General features: G+C 35.9%; 1 protein-coding gene across 1 annotated transcript in view; it reads left to right on the top strand.

Annotated features, from left to right (window-relative positions):
• Window positions 1–7,420: 7,420 nt before the first annotated feature.
• Window positions 7,421–13,551, top strand: part of LOC134649970 (putative odorant receptor 85d) — a 32,384-nt gene continuing 26,253 nt past the window's right edge. The window contains exon 1 of the mRNA XM_063504814.1: window positions 7,421–7,651. Coding sequence (XP_063360884.1) covers window positions 7,601–7,651 — 51 coding nt within the window. The 5' untranslated portion in view covers window positions 7,421–7,600. The remainder of the gene's footprint in view (window positions 7,652–13,551) is intronic.

Raw genomic sequence — 13,551 nt, forward strand, 5'->3', positions numbered from 1 at the left:
GTTTGAAATTTTTTTCTATGGACCAAGTCAATTTAGATTTACGGGACACTTTAAGGTCTAATGCTCCTCCGTATTCGACAGTCGCACGTTGGTGCGCCGAATTTAGACGTGAAAGAACATCGACCATGGATCACCCCCGCTCCGGACGCCCTACTACAGCAGTAACTGAAGAAATTGTGAAAAAAGTTGAAAACTTAGTTTTGGCGGATCGTCGTGTCACGGTTCGTTTTATTGCTGAAAATGTAAAGATTTCAACGGGGAGCGTGCATAATATTTTACATGAACCCTTGGGTATGAAAAAGGTATCAGCGCGTTGGGTACCCAGAATGCTTACTGACACGCAAAAACAAACTAGAGTCGAGATTTGTCAAGAAGCTTTGGACCTGATACAGCAAGACCGGGAACTTTTTTTGGCGCGATTTATAACAATGGACGAAACATGGCTCCATCATTACGACCCTGAAACGAAACTGCAGTCTATGACATGGAAAAGGCCATCATCTCCAACTCCGAAGAAATTCAAGGTGGGCCCATCTGCCGGTAAGGTCATGGGCTCTGTTTTTTCGGATGGTAAAGGGGTCGTAATGATTGAGTATCTCGAGCATGGAGCCACTATTACGGGCTCTTTATATGCCAAACAAATAGCAACATTGCGCAATTAGATCCGTGAAAAACGGCGAGGTAAACTCTCGAAAATTGTGTTGTTCCATCAGGACAATGCACGGGCACATAAGTCCGCCGTTGCAATGGCTGCAATACGTGATGCTGGGTTCGATATCCTTAAGCATCCTCCGTATTCACCAGACCTCTCCCCTAGTGATTTCTACCTATTTCCGAGATTGAAGGAATACCTAAGAGGCAAGAAATTTGAAGACGACGACGCGGTAGTCGCTGCAATACAAGATTTTTCAAGTACTCAAGATGAAACCTTTTTTAGAAAGATGTAATAAATCAGTCATACGCCATCAGCTGTTTAATTTGGATCTTGTCCCATACTACATTTAGAAAAAAGATATACTAAGTGTATTATGCTAAAAGGTGACTATCTCGAAAAATAAAATAACATTTAATAAAAGTTGTATATAACATACTCATTCTCACTTTTTATTGAACGCCCCTCGTAGTAGTTACCTATTAAACTTTTCATAGTGAGCGTTTATTGTGGGAATACTGGACTGTACAAGTTGTAGTGAAATTTTTGAACTATTGTTAAAATATTGCAATTCATTCAGTATAAATACTCGTATGGTAACAAATATTTTATTTCCAATAACCATTTTCACCTTGGTTTAACCCTTATCTTGGCATTGTAACACCCGTGATACATGGAACTTTATAAAATCTAGCAGGTTCACTTTATTACTTAACAAAATAATTCTGCCATAATTATGTCGAGCTACCCTCCTTTATTATAGAAAAAAATAACAGAGATAAGTGTCATTATAAATAAATTAATTAATCAACATGTTGCCGCGGAAACAACAGATTTCGTTTCGTACTAGAAGTTTTGCACTTATTTCTTAGATTAATATGTATTTTTCCATAATCTACATTTTGATACATTAACTATCTGTTAGTGCATAAATATTTCCATTGCGGTCGAATTTTAAAACATTTAATACATAAATCTTTACATGAAACTGTTATGTATTATATTTGATACATTGCCAATAACTCACAAATGTACATGTCAAAAGGATTGTATTACATTTAATACATTGCCAAGTTATCGTCAAATTAGGTTTGTATATTTTTTTAATTTTTTATATTTGTGGGGTTACAAAACATGTTTCAAATATGTCATATTAGTCGTCGTATTATTTGGTTAATGAACTTTAATTTTTTTTTAAGTACTAGAGTTTATTTAACTGTATATTCGTACGCTGTAGCATTATTGCTACGCCGTAGCCCGTAGCGCGGAAAGAATTGTTGGTGGCAAGAAATGCCCCCTAAGTAAAAAAAAATTTTTTTTAACTTATATTTATTTGTTTACTTTTCCTATTTTACACAACTTTTTGTTAACGAGTTTTTTGAAACTTTACGGGATCAAATTTTTCTTCCATGTGATCAGGTATTCGTGGATATAATTGATTTTTACAGGTTTAATAGTCATCTGATGCTTTAGATTGCGTTTAATAAGCAATAAATGATGATCTCTGTTGCACTACATGTTTTATTTTTATTATAATCCAAATTTTTCTTCTAAAAAGTAGGTAACTGGTTTGTCGAGGGATTGGCATTGTATCAAATATGATACATATGATTTTCCGAAACTGGAAAACCTTGGATTTTTTTTCCTTATTTTTTTATAGTCTAGAATGCTCAATAGGTGACCAAAAACTAAAAAAATATTGATATTTAAGATATTTTGAGCCTTGCCAAGATAAGGGTTAATCACTTAATAATCAATTTCAGCGTTTGTCAACGACGTTGTAACGTGTTATTCTGTGCGTAAACAATTTTCACGTCAAGCGCAAAGTCGCCCCCAACAATGGCGTGTCGATGACGTGCACGTTAAATGTCATATTTGAAAAACTCGACAGCTTACTAAATTAGGTTTCTTTATTTGTTGACTATAGCTAAAAAATACTGGTTCGCCTTTTGAACGCAGGTAGAGTCTGCCTACATATTTGTATGCTGTTTTGCTGACTGATAGATAGATTTTGCTGAGAAATAGTTGCCCTCCTTTCTACTAACCTCCGGCCGCGACTTCGTTTGCGTAGAAGACCAAGAAGTATAGGTACCTAAGAGATTATACGTATCTTCCGTAAAAAAAGCAACCCTTATTTGTTTAAAGTTATTTTTTTTTGTAATGACTATATGTCCTAAAAGTAAATCTCTAATAAGTAATATTAGAGATTTACGTTTAGGACTACATACAAATACGTTATTTATTACGAAGCATAATCATCTGCCACCTTTCTAATTCAGACATCGACCGGGCTGACAACCACAAAATGAATTCCCTTTCAAGTCGTTAAAGCAACAAAACGAATGGGAAATCGTATTACTTTTCACCGCACACTCGCTCAAAATTCATTAAAACGTGTTCTTAGTCAAATGTAATAATTTATTTAAGCAAAAATCCCTAAAAGTAATATCCATTGAGGCGTATTTAAACGTTAAAGCGGAGATGTAAAACGCGCTCTTGAGATCGTATAAGGGTATAAAATATTCAGCATATCTTTCACAGCATTATGTCATTTACGGCGTTACCTTTTAGAGAGTATTTACACAAAAGAAGAGCGAATCAAAAATGATAATTACATGCAAATCTGGGGATCGTTTGAGAGCAGCTCTGCGCTTAGCAGCTTGGCTTTATTTAATGATGAGATAGGAAGCGTATTTTTAACAGAACGAGGGTGTTTTGAATACGCTTAGTGTTATTTTTACCAAAAAACACATAGTGTATTTTTTAATAGACTAGTTTTTTAAATTTGGAAAAAAATACGAGCAATTTTGAGAAGATAAAAAGTATTTTAAATACTTAAACAAAAGTATTACTACTACTTACGATACCTTTTAACCTACAAATACACGTCGAAGTAAAATAAAAGTATTAAGCTTGAACAATTCCGAACAGGATATCGAATCATGTTTCCAACTTAAGCAAAGGTAATATAATATCCTCGGTACATTGGTGAACAAAATATGAGTCGTTTCAGCAAACCTAATTCATTTGCGCGAAACTTCTGCGGAGCAAACGCTACAGAACTCAAGTCATTATTCGCCTTCCAGACGAACAAATATTTGCAAAGACGAAGTTGGTTCATTATAGTTTTTATTTTCCGTTTTATGATGTTGAATGTGATTGAGTCTAAACAAGAGGAATGAATTCGCTGAACTTGCACCGACAACAACCAATAAAAACCTTTCCCGATCAATGGTGGCTCCTTGAGTGGAAAACTTAGGATTGCCGGAGCAAAAATCGCTTTCGAATGTTTGGTCTAGACGAGTTATTAAGAATTTATTTTTCATAGAATTTGTAAATGTATTCGGGATACAGATGGATCTGATTATCGGGGTTTTTGTGCACTGCGATGACAAATTGATGTTATTGATATAGCCAACTAGCTTACGTTTGACTGAAAACAAACAAAAGATTCTTATTACCGAGAAAGTAAGTGTACGCGCGGTTTCATAGAAATGTATTTATTATGTACTTGTCTCTCGAGTAAATATTATGAATTGCAACTCCTTTTTTATTAACTTTTTTGTCATTCTAAGATGAGCTCTGAAACCACACTGAGAGTTTGCATTTTTTTTAAATTCTAAACACATTTAAAGTTTTTTTTATTACAACATAGATTAATTTTGATAATTGGAATAGCACTTTTGATACTCAATTATCAATTTCTCGTTATGAATGAAGACTCATTAAATACTTCATTAATTTGAATGACCTTAGTCTCAAGAATCTCGGCAATTATACTAATGACATACATTAATAGTAATGAAGGGTCGAAAGGCTGAAATATTAACTTAACCCCTTTGTCTTGCTTATCAAGGAGTAATCGGTATTAATGGAGACACCTTCAAGATTTATCGGATCTTTTGGCACCGTTAGAGCCGATTTATGATTATTACTGTCTCTATGGTGTGAGGTAGTTCGCTCGTTCGCTCAGTCAGTTTTTGAAAAATCATTGCGCTTTTTAGATTATACGGTTGCCAATAAGTATGAATAGCATAAAGGTCTAAAACTCGCCAGTTTCTTTACTATTTCTGCACAAAAGCTAATTTACATTAACATTGTTTCGAAATATGCATAATGTTATTTTTGATCGAACTCATCGATTACTCATTTTTGTTAAAAATAACTAAAAATAATGATATCCGCCATTCCGGGCACACACGGCCGCCATCTCAGTTCTCAGCGAGTTGCGTTGGATAAAGACGATATCATTGAACTTACAATATTTCATCACCACTGGCAACTCTAATTAATTTAAGTTTCATCATCACGAACTTATTTAGTATTTTGAACGATTGTTTAACAAAACTATGAAAAGTGCAATGCTATATGGCTAACATGGAACTGAGTTCGGAAAAATAGTAAAAGTGCTTACTGGACTGTTATTAAGTATTTGTAATTGATTAAACTTTACCAACGAAATGAGTCATATTGAAAACTTTTTTACTATTTTACAGATTTAATTTTACTGCTCAATAAGTTTTATAGACAAATACTTCATTTGACGACGTGCATTTTAGCTGAAATTTTATAATTTATACTAAATTTGAAGCCTAACTAAGTTATAGTTTGTTGCAATTACGAAAAATTTAGGTACATTTTGTTTTAAGGTAAAGCATTCTCGTTTACCGTAACTCCACTATAGTTCGTTTTTTTTAGCATTTATAGAAAGAAGACGCACTTGAAAGAAGGTAAGCGATCTTGACATGTCTTTTAATTGAAAAACGCTTTTTAAAAATCAGTAACTATTACTTATGAAAGCAGAAGAATATAAATGATCGTATTAGATTCATAATTGTTACATATTTGCCGTAACTTATTTTTAAAATGTGTTTTTCAATTCAAAGACACATCAAGATTGTTTACCTTATTTCTAATGCTAAAAAAACGAACTATAGTGGTTAAATGTCTCTATATATAGTTATTATTTAAGCGAGTAAGTTAAATAGTAAGTAAATATATGATGCGTACAAAATCCTTCTAATATGTATAAAGTTATAAAGCGTATTTATTTATTTACTCTTTTGTTTTCTCCTGGAACCCGTAGAATCAAAGGAAATTCGATTTGGCGAGCGCACGAAGACCCGTAACAAATAAACGTAAAAGTTTTTTTCAGTAAAGCTCTTTTACTGTGGTTCCGTCGGAGCACCATATTATTCATTACTGTAAATAAACATTGAATGTGTCATTCGATACAATTTCTATTTTCCCTTACTTACTTCGCCAGTTTAAAACTCAAACGCTTGGATCATTACATTTAAGGAGTGACTTTTCAAAACGGCTTATTTATCTATGAAAACAATACAAAAATAAGTCCTTTTAAAAATTAGCTTTGTGAGATCGTTGGACATTCGGACAATATTAGAACTGTTGTTTAAATAATTATCATTTTTTTTTAGTTTAGTTTATAATAAAGGAATTGACCTCTCACTGCATTCGAGCGCCAAACAACCTCGGCACGAATGAGTGCCTTTCATCCCTTGGTTAACAATCTACTATATTCTCGCGATTTAGGTTGACATGTAGGTAGTACTGTGTCCCTCTCGGCCATTATCAGGAATTATTTAAAGAGTTTTTTGTATTTCAGAAAAATTCAAAGATAAATCTACAATTCTCATAAATAAAACGTATTAGTTTAAAGATCAAGTATTTTTCGGAACCCTAAAACCAAGGGAAATGTAGTTTGTCGTAGAAAAGTGTTGTAACATATGCAGCGCAGGTAAGGGGCGGCCTGTCCTAACGAAGAGGATGCGACGCAGGAATACCTGATCATGTCAACCGGAATCTTCTTATACATAGTTTGTTGTTTGTGCGGCGATTTAGAGAATCACGGTAAAGTTCTGAAAACATGAGAAGTATGATAGACTTGAAAAATATGAAAATAAAAAATTACATATTGATTTGCGATATAGGTAACCGTTAACTATATTCAGAAAAAAAACTGGACTATCTTATAACTATATAAACTAGATCCATTTACAAAATTAATTAAATTAACTATTAAAGAAACTAGGAGAATGATTCTGATTTTAATATCTTGAACTGTGATACAGATCAAATCCATAACAGTTTCAGAAAAAGAAATAAAATCAGAATCGGGCTCCCGGGCAATTTAATTTTCTTTTTTTGCATATAAATACTACCAAAAATGTGCTGCGTAGGTCTCCACACCAAATTTTATTAATATAATATTCATATTATACCTACTAAGTTACACTATAACCTAACTGCTAACATTATATCCCTCAAAAGGGTTTTAAGAAACCCCATGACTTTGATAGGGAACCGTTTATATAATGCCCACTATGTCCATTACTAAACTAAAACTTGGCATCCTTTATAATCTTCAAAACTACTAATATCGTCTTAAGGCCTTTGTCTTGTAACCATCAATATCCGCAAATGGCCGAGGTACAGTCAGTATCATAAACCTTTGCAATAGAACTAATATGTTCTTGACATATTTGCTAATAACTACTTATTTACATTTCAAATGTATATATTTAGTTTTTGTGAGTTACGAATTTGCCTTGTTTCTTTCACCTGTGCCATTGAATAAGATTTAAATTAAAATATTATACATGACATTTTGTAAATAGAACTCTTCACTTTTCTGCACCACTTGGCCAGAAGAGAATGCCATTTAGCATTAAGACAGCCATCTGTACATTGTTGTATATTTTGTGTAATAAAGTTTAAATAAATAAATAACTTTTGTAGCCATCTGTACTTAAGTATGACGGTCCCTTCAAACCCCTAGAGGTCACTTCCTCTTGTAGTTAATTATTATAACTGAAGGGACCACGTGGCCGGACTCGAAGGCCACTTTGTGCTCTCGCTTAATGTCCAGACCCTTTTATGATATGGCCGTGCAACTAATAGATTACAGTTAGGTAAATTAAGTGAGGAATGTGTCAGATTAGCGGGGTCGTGCAGCATTGCAATTTGTATCTTTTACAGGTAAGTAAGTATCTTATTCGTGAATATTATTGAATCATTGATTTTTTTTGTTTCCAAAATCGAAAAACATTGGCGATGGCGAAACAAATCCTTAAGGGACCCACTGATTAACAGTCCGCCGGACGGTATCGGCCTGTCAGTTGTTCGGAACCGTCAAATTTTTGTTCTGACAGTGGGCCCCTTAACAGAGGCCGCTTTTCACGGTTAAAAATTAGGCTCCATTATTTGTTTCTTTAAGGGGCCCACTGATTAACAACAGTGGCGTAACTAGGGGGGGGGCTGGGGGGGGCACGTGCCCCGGGCGCCGTCCAAGGGGGGGCGCCAAAATGGGCAAAAGACCTCCCATAGAAAATGGACCAGCCAAAATGTAGTAAACAGTCAAATTTTTTTTTCGTGACTTAGGGGTTGGTCTCATAGTAAAAAATGCTCAGTATAATCCCAAAACCTCCCTGGCAACGGAAATGCAGTTATTTTTTAGCCACCCTGTATATAATAGACGGTGGTCCAAACCTTGACGTCCAAAATAGTTATTTTCGATACAAGTGCGAAAAAGAGGAAATTCGAAACGAGTGGCGATAAATTAAAACACGACCGAAGGGAGTTGCGAATTATCTATTCGCACGTGTATCGAACAACGTTTTACAGTACATATGGCACTTTAAAGTTTCGACATACGCATGAAAAGTGCTATTTTACGCACTAGTGCGGAAAAGTAGCCCCATATGTACTGTAAAATTTTTTTAGAATCGTCGTCGTTGGTTATCAGAATATACCCCATGTATGTTAGCCGATTTTTCGTAGTTTTCGAGTTTAACTTTTAACTTTTGTTAAGAAATTCCGGGGGTGAAGCTTTGCGTTACTTTTATGCCTTCTAATAATTGTTCGTGGTATTTGCACTGAAAATATGAAATAGCGATGGGGAAGTGACCCCATAAAATAATAGTAGAAATAACAAAAGACGATTTTTGTAATGAATTACTAATTTGGAAGCTTTCCACCTCAGTTCCTTTAACCGGCGACTCTGACAAATTATGACTATTAAGTATCACTTTTTTGACCTTTTAAAAAAACGTAGGGTCTAGCAGTTTCTAAAATAACCAAAAGTCCTTGAAATCGCTTGTATTTTTTATTCATTTAGGTAAGGGCAACATCTAAGCTTGACATGCTTGAACGTAAAAGTTTGTCTTTTTTCCCAACTCGGCCAAGTGAGGATGCTGATTTTTTTTAGCAACTGCGCCGTTTGTGAAAGATTAGGTTACAAAAAGAAATATTCAAAAAAGTTCAATAGTTTTATTTTAAATAAATAATTGCTTTACCCCGGAATTTCTCAACAAAAGTTAAAAGTAATAAAAATAAAAATCATAATTCGAAAACTACGAAAAGTCGGCTAACATACAGCGTGAGAAATCTAAAAAAAATTTTTGGACGCAAAGTTTGGACCAACCTGTATAACACATGCCGTGCCAACATCGCTCGTTCTGTGATATAGAATGCCGTGAAAAACCCGTGTCAGGTATTGAGAGCATTCTATCCATAGTTTCGTGGGAGTCAGCATAAATGTAACACTGTTATTATTCTATTTCAGAAATAAAGAATTTGTATTTGTATTTGTTTCGGTGTGGGATCGGGAGAATTTAGTCCAATTCAATCCCACCAAGGCTCAATTTTGCGCGTTTACCGCTAAGAAAACCTCATTTTTCAAGGCACAACCCTTGCCATGTCAGGGAGTATTGGGAGCCTCGGTGTTGACATCTCCATCAGTGACGTCCAATAATTTCGTAGCCACCTTGCTGGGTATTAGGCTGCGCTCGTATCCAAAAAACTCGGTGTGCTCAATAAAGGGAGGCGATACTTTACTCTGAGGCAGACAGATCCATAGGCGTACCCACGGTGGGGCAAGGTGGGACAGTTGTCCCACCCTGGTCTCTGACCATAAGCTAAGAATCTCTGTTTCAACCGTACCCTGTTACAACGTCCAAAGCCTCCCCTACTTCTGTCCCACCCCTTAAAAAATGCTGCGTACGACCATGGACAGATCCCATATAATGAGTACTGCTGTCACCTTTGGGCAGGAGCACCTAGATGCCACCTTGGTCCCTTCAAATCAGTCCAAAGGCGCGCTATGAATAGTCTACGATCCCAAACTTACAAGCGATATTGAATCTTCGCAAGTCTAAGGAGATCTCCAAAAAAGAAGTGTATACTTAAGTTTTAAAATGGTCGGCAACGCGCTTGTAACGCCCCTGGAGTATAGACGTCCACAGGATGCGGTGACCGCTTACCATCAGGTGAGTCGGAAGCTTATTAGCCACCGATGGACTAAAAAACACTTATTTGTCTAAATCAAAAGTAAACTTTAATAAGTAAAAAGTAACCCTTTCGTTAGTTCATTTCGTTTCGGGGGGGGGGGGGGGGCGCAAATTTGGTGCCTGCCCCGGGCGCCATATTCTCTAGCTACGCCACTGATTAACAGTCCGCCGGACAGTATCAGCCTGTCAGTTAGAACAAAATTTTGACAGTTCCGAACAACTGACAGGCCGTTACCGTCCGGCGGACTGTTAATCAGTGGGCCCCTTTACTTTCAGGAACATAATAGATAACCTTTGTTTTTCTTTATGTGCATGCTTTTCATGTTACCTAAGTAGGTATATGCATTTAACTAACTATATGAAACTATTTGAATTTATTTGTACCAGTTGAGTCGGAAGGAAACATGGTTTTAAACACTATTATTAACATAATTTACCAATTTTCAAGTGTAAGACAACACGTAATTAACAAACTATTAGATTCCCTCCAACAATACGGAAAGCAATTGATGCGTAAACTAATTACCTGTTCCATATAGCGTGTAAGGCCCTTCATATCTGTTGCTAAACTCAATTACATACTCTGACGACCGAGTCCTCATGGTACCCGCACCAATATATCAAGAGCCCTCTGCGTACATGAGAGACTCTCAATGCAACAAACCAACCTCTATACAACACAGCTCAAGTTGTTTTGGAAAGATAGTGCATACTATAGCTCTATTATATTATACCTATTTGAAAATGTAGATTAGCTATTGCCTCTTATGGTACGGATGATAGGAGACGCTAAAATCAATTATTTTGATCTAATAGTCGAAAGTGTTCTTATACTCGTTAAGGAGCAACGAGTTTCGTATTAACCATTTTCGGAGAACAGAGCGCCTACCGCGAACCACGTTCGACGTGTTGCCTCTCTGTCGCACTTGTAAATTCGTACGTAAGTGTGACAGGGAGGTAACACGTCGAACGTGGTTCGCGGTAGGCCCTCTGATTGGGTATTAATTTTGGAAGCTGATAGTGAGCGTTGCCTGAGTGATGAAGCCTAGAACCCATTAGTACGAGGGCATAGCTAGCAGATCAGAAAATACTCGTATTAATGTATATATATTTAGTTTATACATATATTTACAATATGCATAGGTATATGTGTGTTGTAATGTGATGAAAATAACTAAAGACCTCTCTGGGAAACAAATAAGTTATTTTTAATGAAGTATTTCAATTCGTTTTTTTTTTATACTTAATCTGAAATAGATGTCATATACTCAAGAAAAGTGACTAAGCCCTCCAGTGAAGGAGGCCTTAGTCACTTTTTCTGTAGTTTATGCCGTCAATTTTAGTGTATACCTTTTAAATCAATACTTTTACAGTACAAGTGCGTAAAATAGCGCTTTTCGTGCGTATATCGAAACTTTAAAGTGCCATATATACTGTAAAACGTTGTTCGATACACGTGCCAATAGGTAATTCGCAACTCGTGTCAATTTAAAACACTACCTTCGGTCGTGTTTTAATTTATCGCCACTCGTTTCGAATTTCCTCTTTTTCGTACTTGTATCGAAAATAACTATTCTCTTTAACGTGATTATTACAAATCTACTTAGCCTGTAGTGAAATGCTAAAAAGTTATAATTTCTCTTTGAAACTCAGCTGTATTGCGTCGTGCAAAGTAATTAAATGCCACGATAGACTTCAGAATTCATTGTGTTTTTTTTTTCAAGAATGTTGATATTATGTCGGCAAACTTTTAATGTATGCCCGTTGCTCAGTGAATGCTCTCAGTGGGGCGGTGTGGGGAGGAAACTTGCTCCGTCGATTCCAGATGCTTGAAGAACTAATTTAACTGCCTTCGGTCCCCGACTGCCACTTCAATAAATTCTAAACTATAATCTAAATAATTCCCGCAATTCTATTCTGCGGCCGCAATTTTACATTTTGCAAACCGTGATAAATATGAAACGCCTTCAAAACTTTTGCTGTGCAGTATTTAATCGTATTTTGCTTGTTTTTACAGTTCTCGTTCTTTTCATTGTTATAAGGCAAGTCATAAATCATTTTATTTTAACCTCGTGAAACTGAAGCGCCGAAGGCTGAATATATAAGAGTAGGAATAATAATGGAAGAAATGACACTTATTGGACAAAATAGGCTCAGTAGAAATGTCAGAAACATTAGGAAAGAAATATATCGATAGTTATTCACTTTGTACTACTACCTATCTGCCTTTTCCCTACCAGAGAAAATAAAATAAAATTCATACATACATCACAGCAAGCAAAACATACAACATAAGACGTCACGTACAAACAATCAGCAGACGTCATCCGCACCTCATCAAAATATCGCGTTACACAAATTCGGCCGAGCCAATTATCCGTGCGCTCATTTTCCGTCCCATTCCCCGGTGTAATGATCACGTGGTGATTTTGACAGTTGCGCCTGGTTTTACTCCCTACGTAGGGTAAGGTTGGAGTTTGCAAAGGTGAACGAGCATCAAATATTCGTTACAAATCAGTTATTTGAATAATTGCTAGGTCCTGACATGGACGAATAAAACTAGAACGACAGTGCCTATACAAAATCGCGCTCCTCCAATATACAGCTTATTACCAGATGGCTAGACTAACGCAGCAGGTCTCAGTTCCATTCATTTGGTTCGGCGCTTAGACCTCTGCTTTCGGGTTCGAGTTTCGCATCTCCATAAATAGTCAAATTCTGTTCAATAAGTAGTTGAACAGAATTTGACTTATTTTGAAGTAGATCTCAGTTCCATCCATTTTTTTCGACGTTTACAAAATAAGTCGACTTCCGTTCAATAGAAGGCGCTGAAGATTGGAGGTTCGGCAGCTTGCAGAGACTGACTATTAGTTTATGGTTTTTTTCGTCCATGGTCCTAAAAAGACTACTAGGTATAGGTACTAAAGTGCTGTAGCATGCCCGCGGAGTATATGTACTCGTAGAATAGAAAAGACTGTTATAAACTTTATATAATTTTAATATTGTGCTAGAGACTGGGATTTAATGCCACAGTAAAGAATTTCAGCTAAAAGTAAGAAAAGGTAAAATACCTTTGGTGTGTTCGCATAGCGAAACCACCCCCTAACGTCACAGACAAAATGCGCTCTCCAAATGCAAATGTCAGTCATTAACATGCATTGCGCGAAGTCGCCCGTCTAATTAGGATAACTCACTTGACACGGACTCAGATATCATGACCATCAAATTATCTGCAATCCGCAAAGATTCTTACTTCATTCACATAAGAACTATTTTTGATTGATTTGTGTTAAAGTGGGTTCAAGTATGCGATGTCTAGTTTATTAGAATTCATGTTTGCCGAAATATTTGTACTGTACTCGTACCCGTACCATGAGGCACTGACAGTGTCAAAACTAACATAATATACGCTAAAGTCTACGTATATTTACTTTCTATACGTCTCGCTCGCACTAATATGCGAGTACTAGCGAGATGCATAGAAAGTAAATTAGGTACTGATTACTATGTTATTGGTTATTGCAATGACTGGCAAGCACAATAAGTATATCTATAGGAAAAAAAATGTTTGAAGATACATTTTTATCTCCC

This window comes from Cydia amplana, chromosome 1 (assembly GCF_948474715.1).
Source record: "Cydia amplana chromosome 1, ilCydAmpl1.1, whole genome shotgun sequence".
Taxonomy (NCBI): domain Eukaryota; kingdom Metazoa; phylum Arthropoda; class Insecta; order Lepidoptera; family Tortricidae; genus Cydia; species Cydia amplana.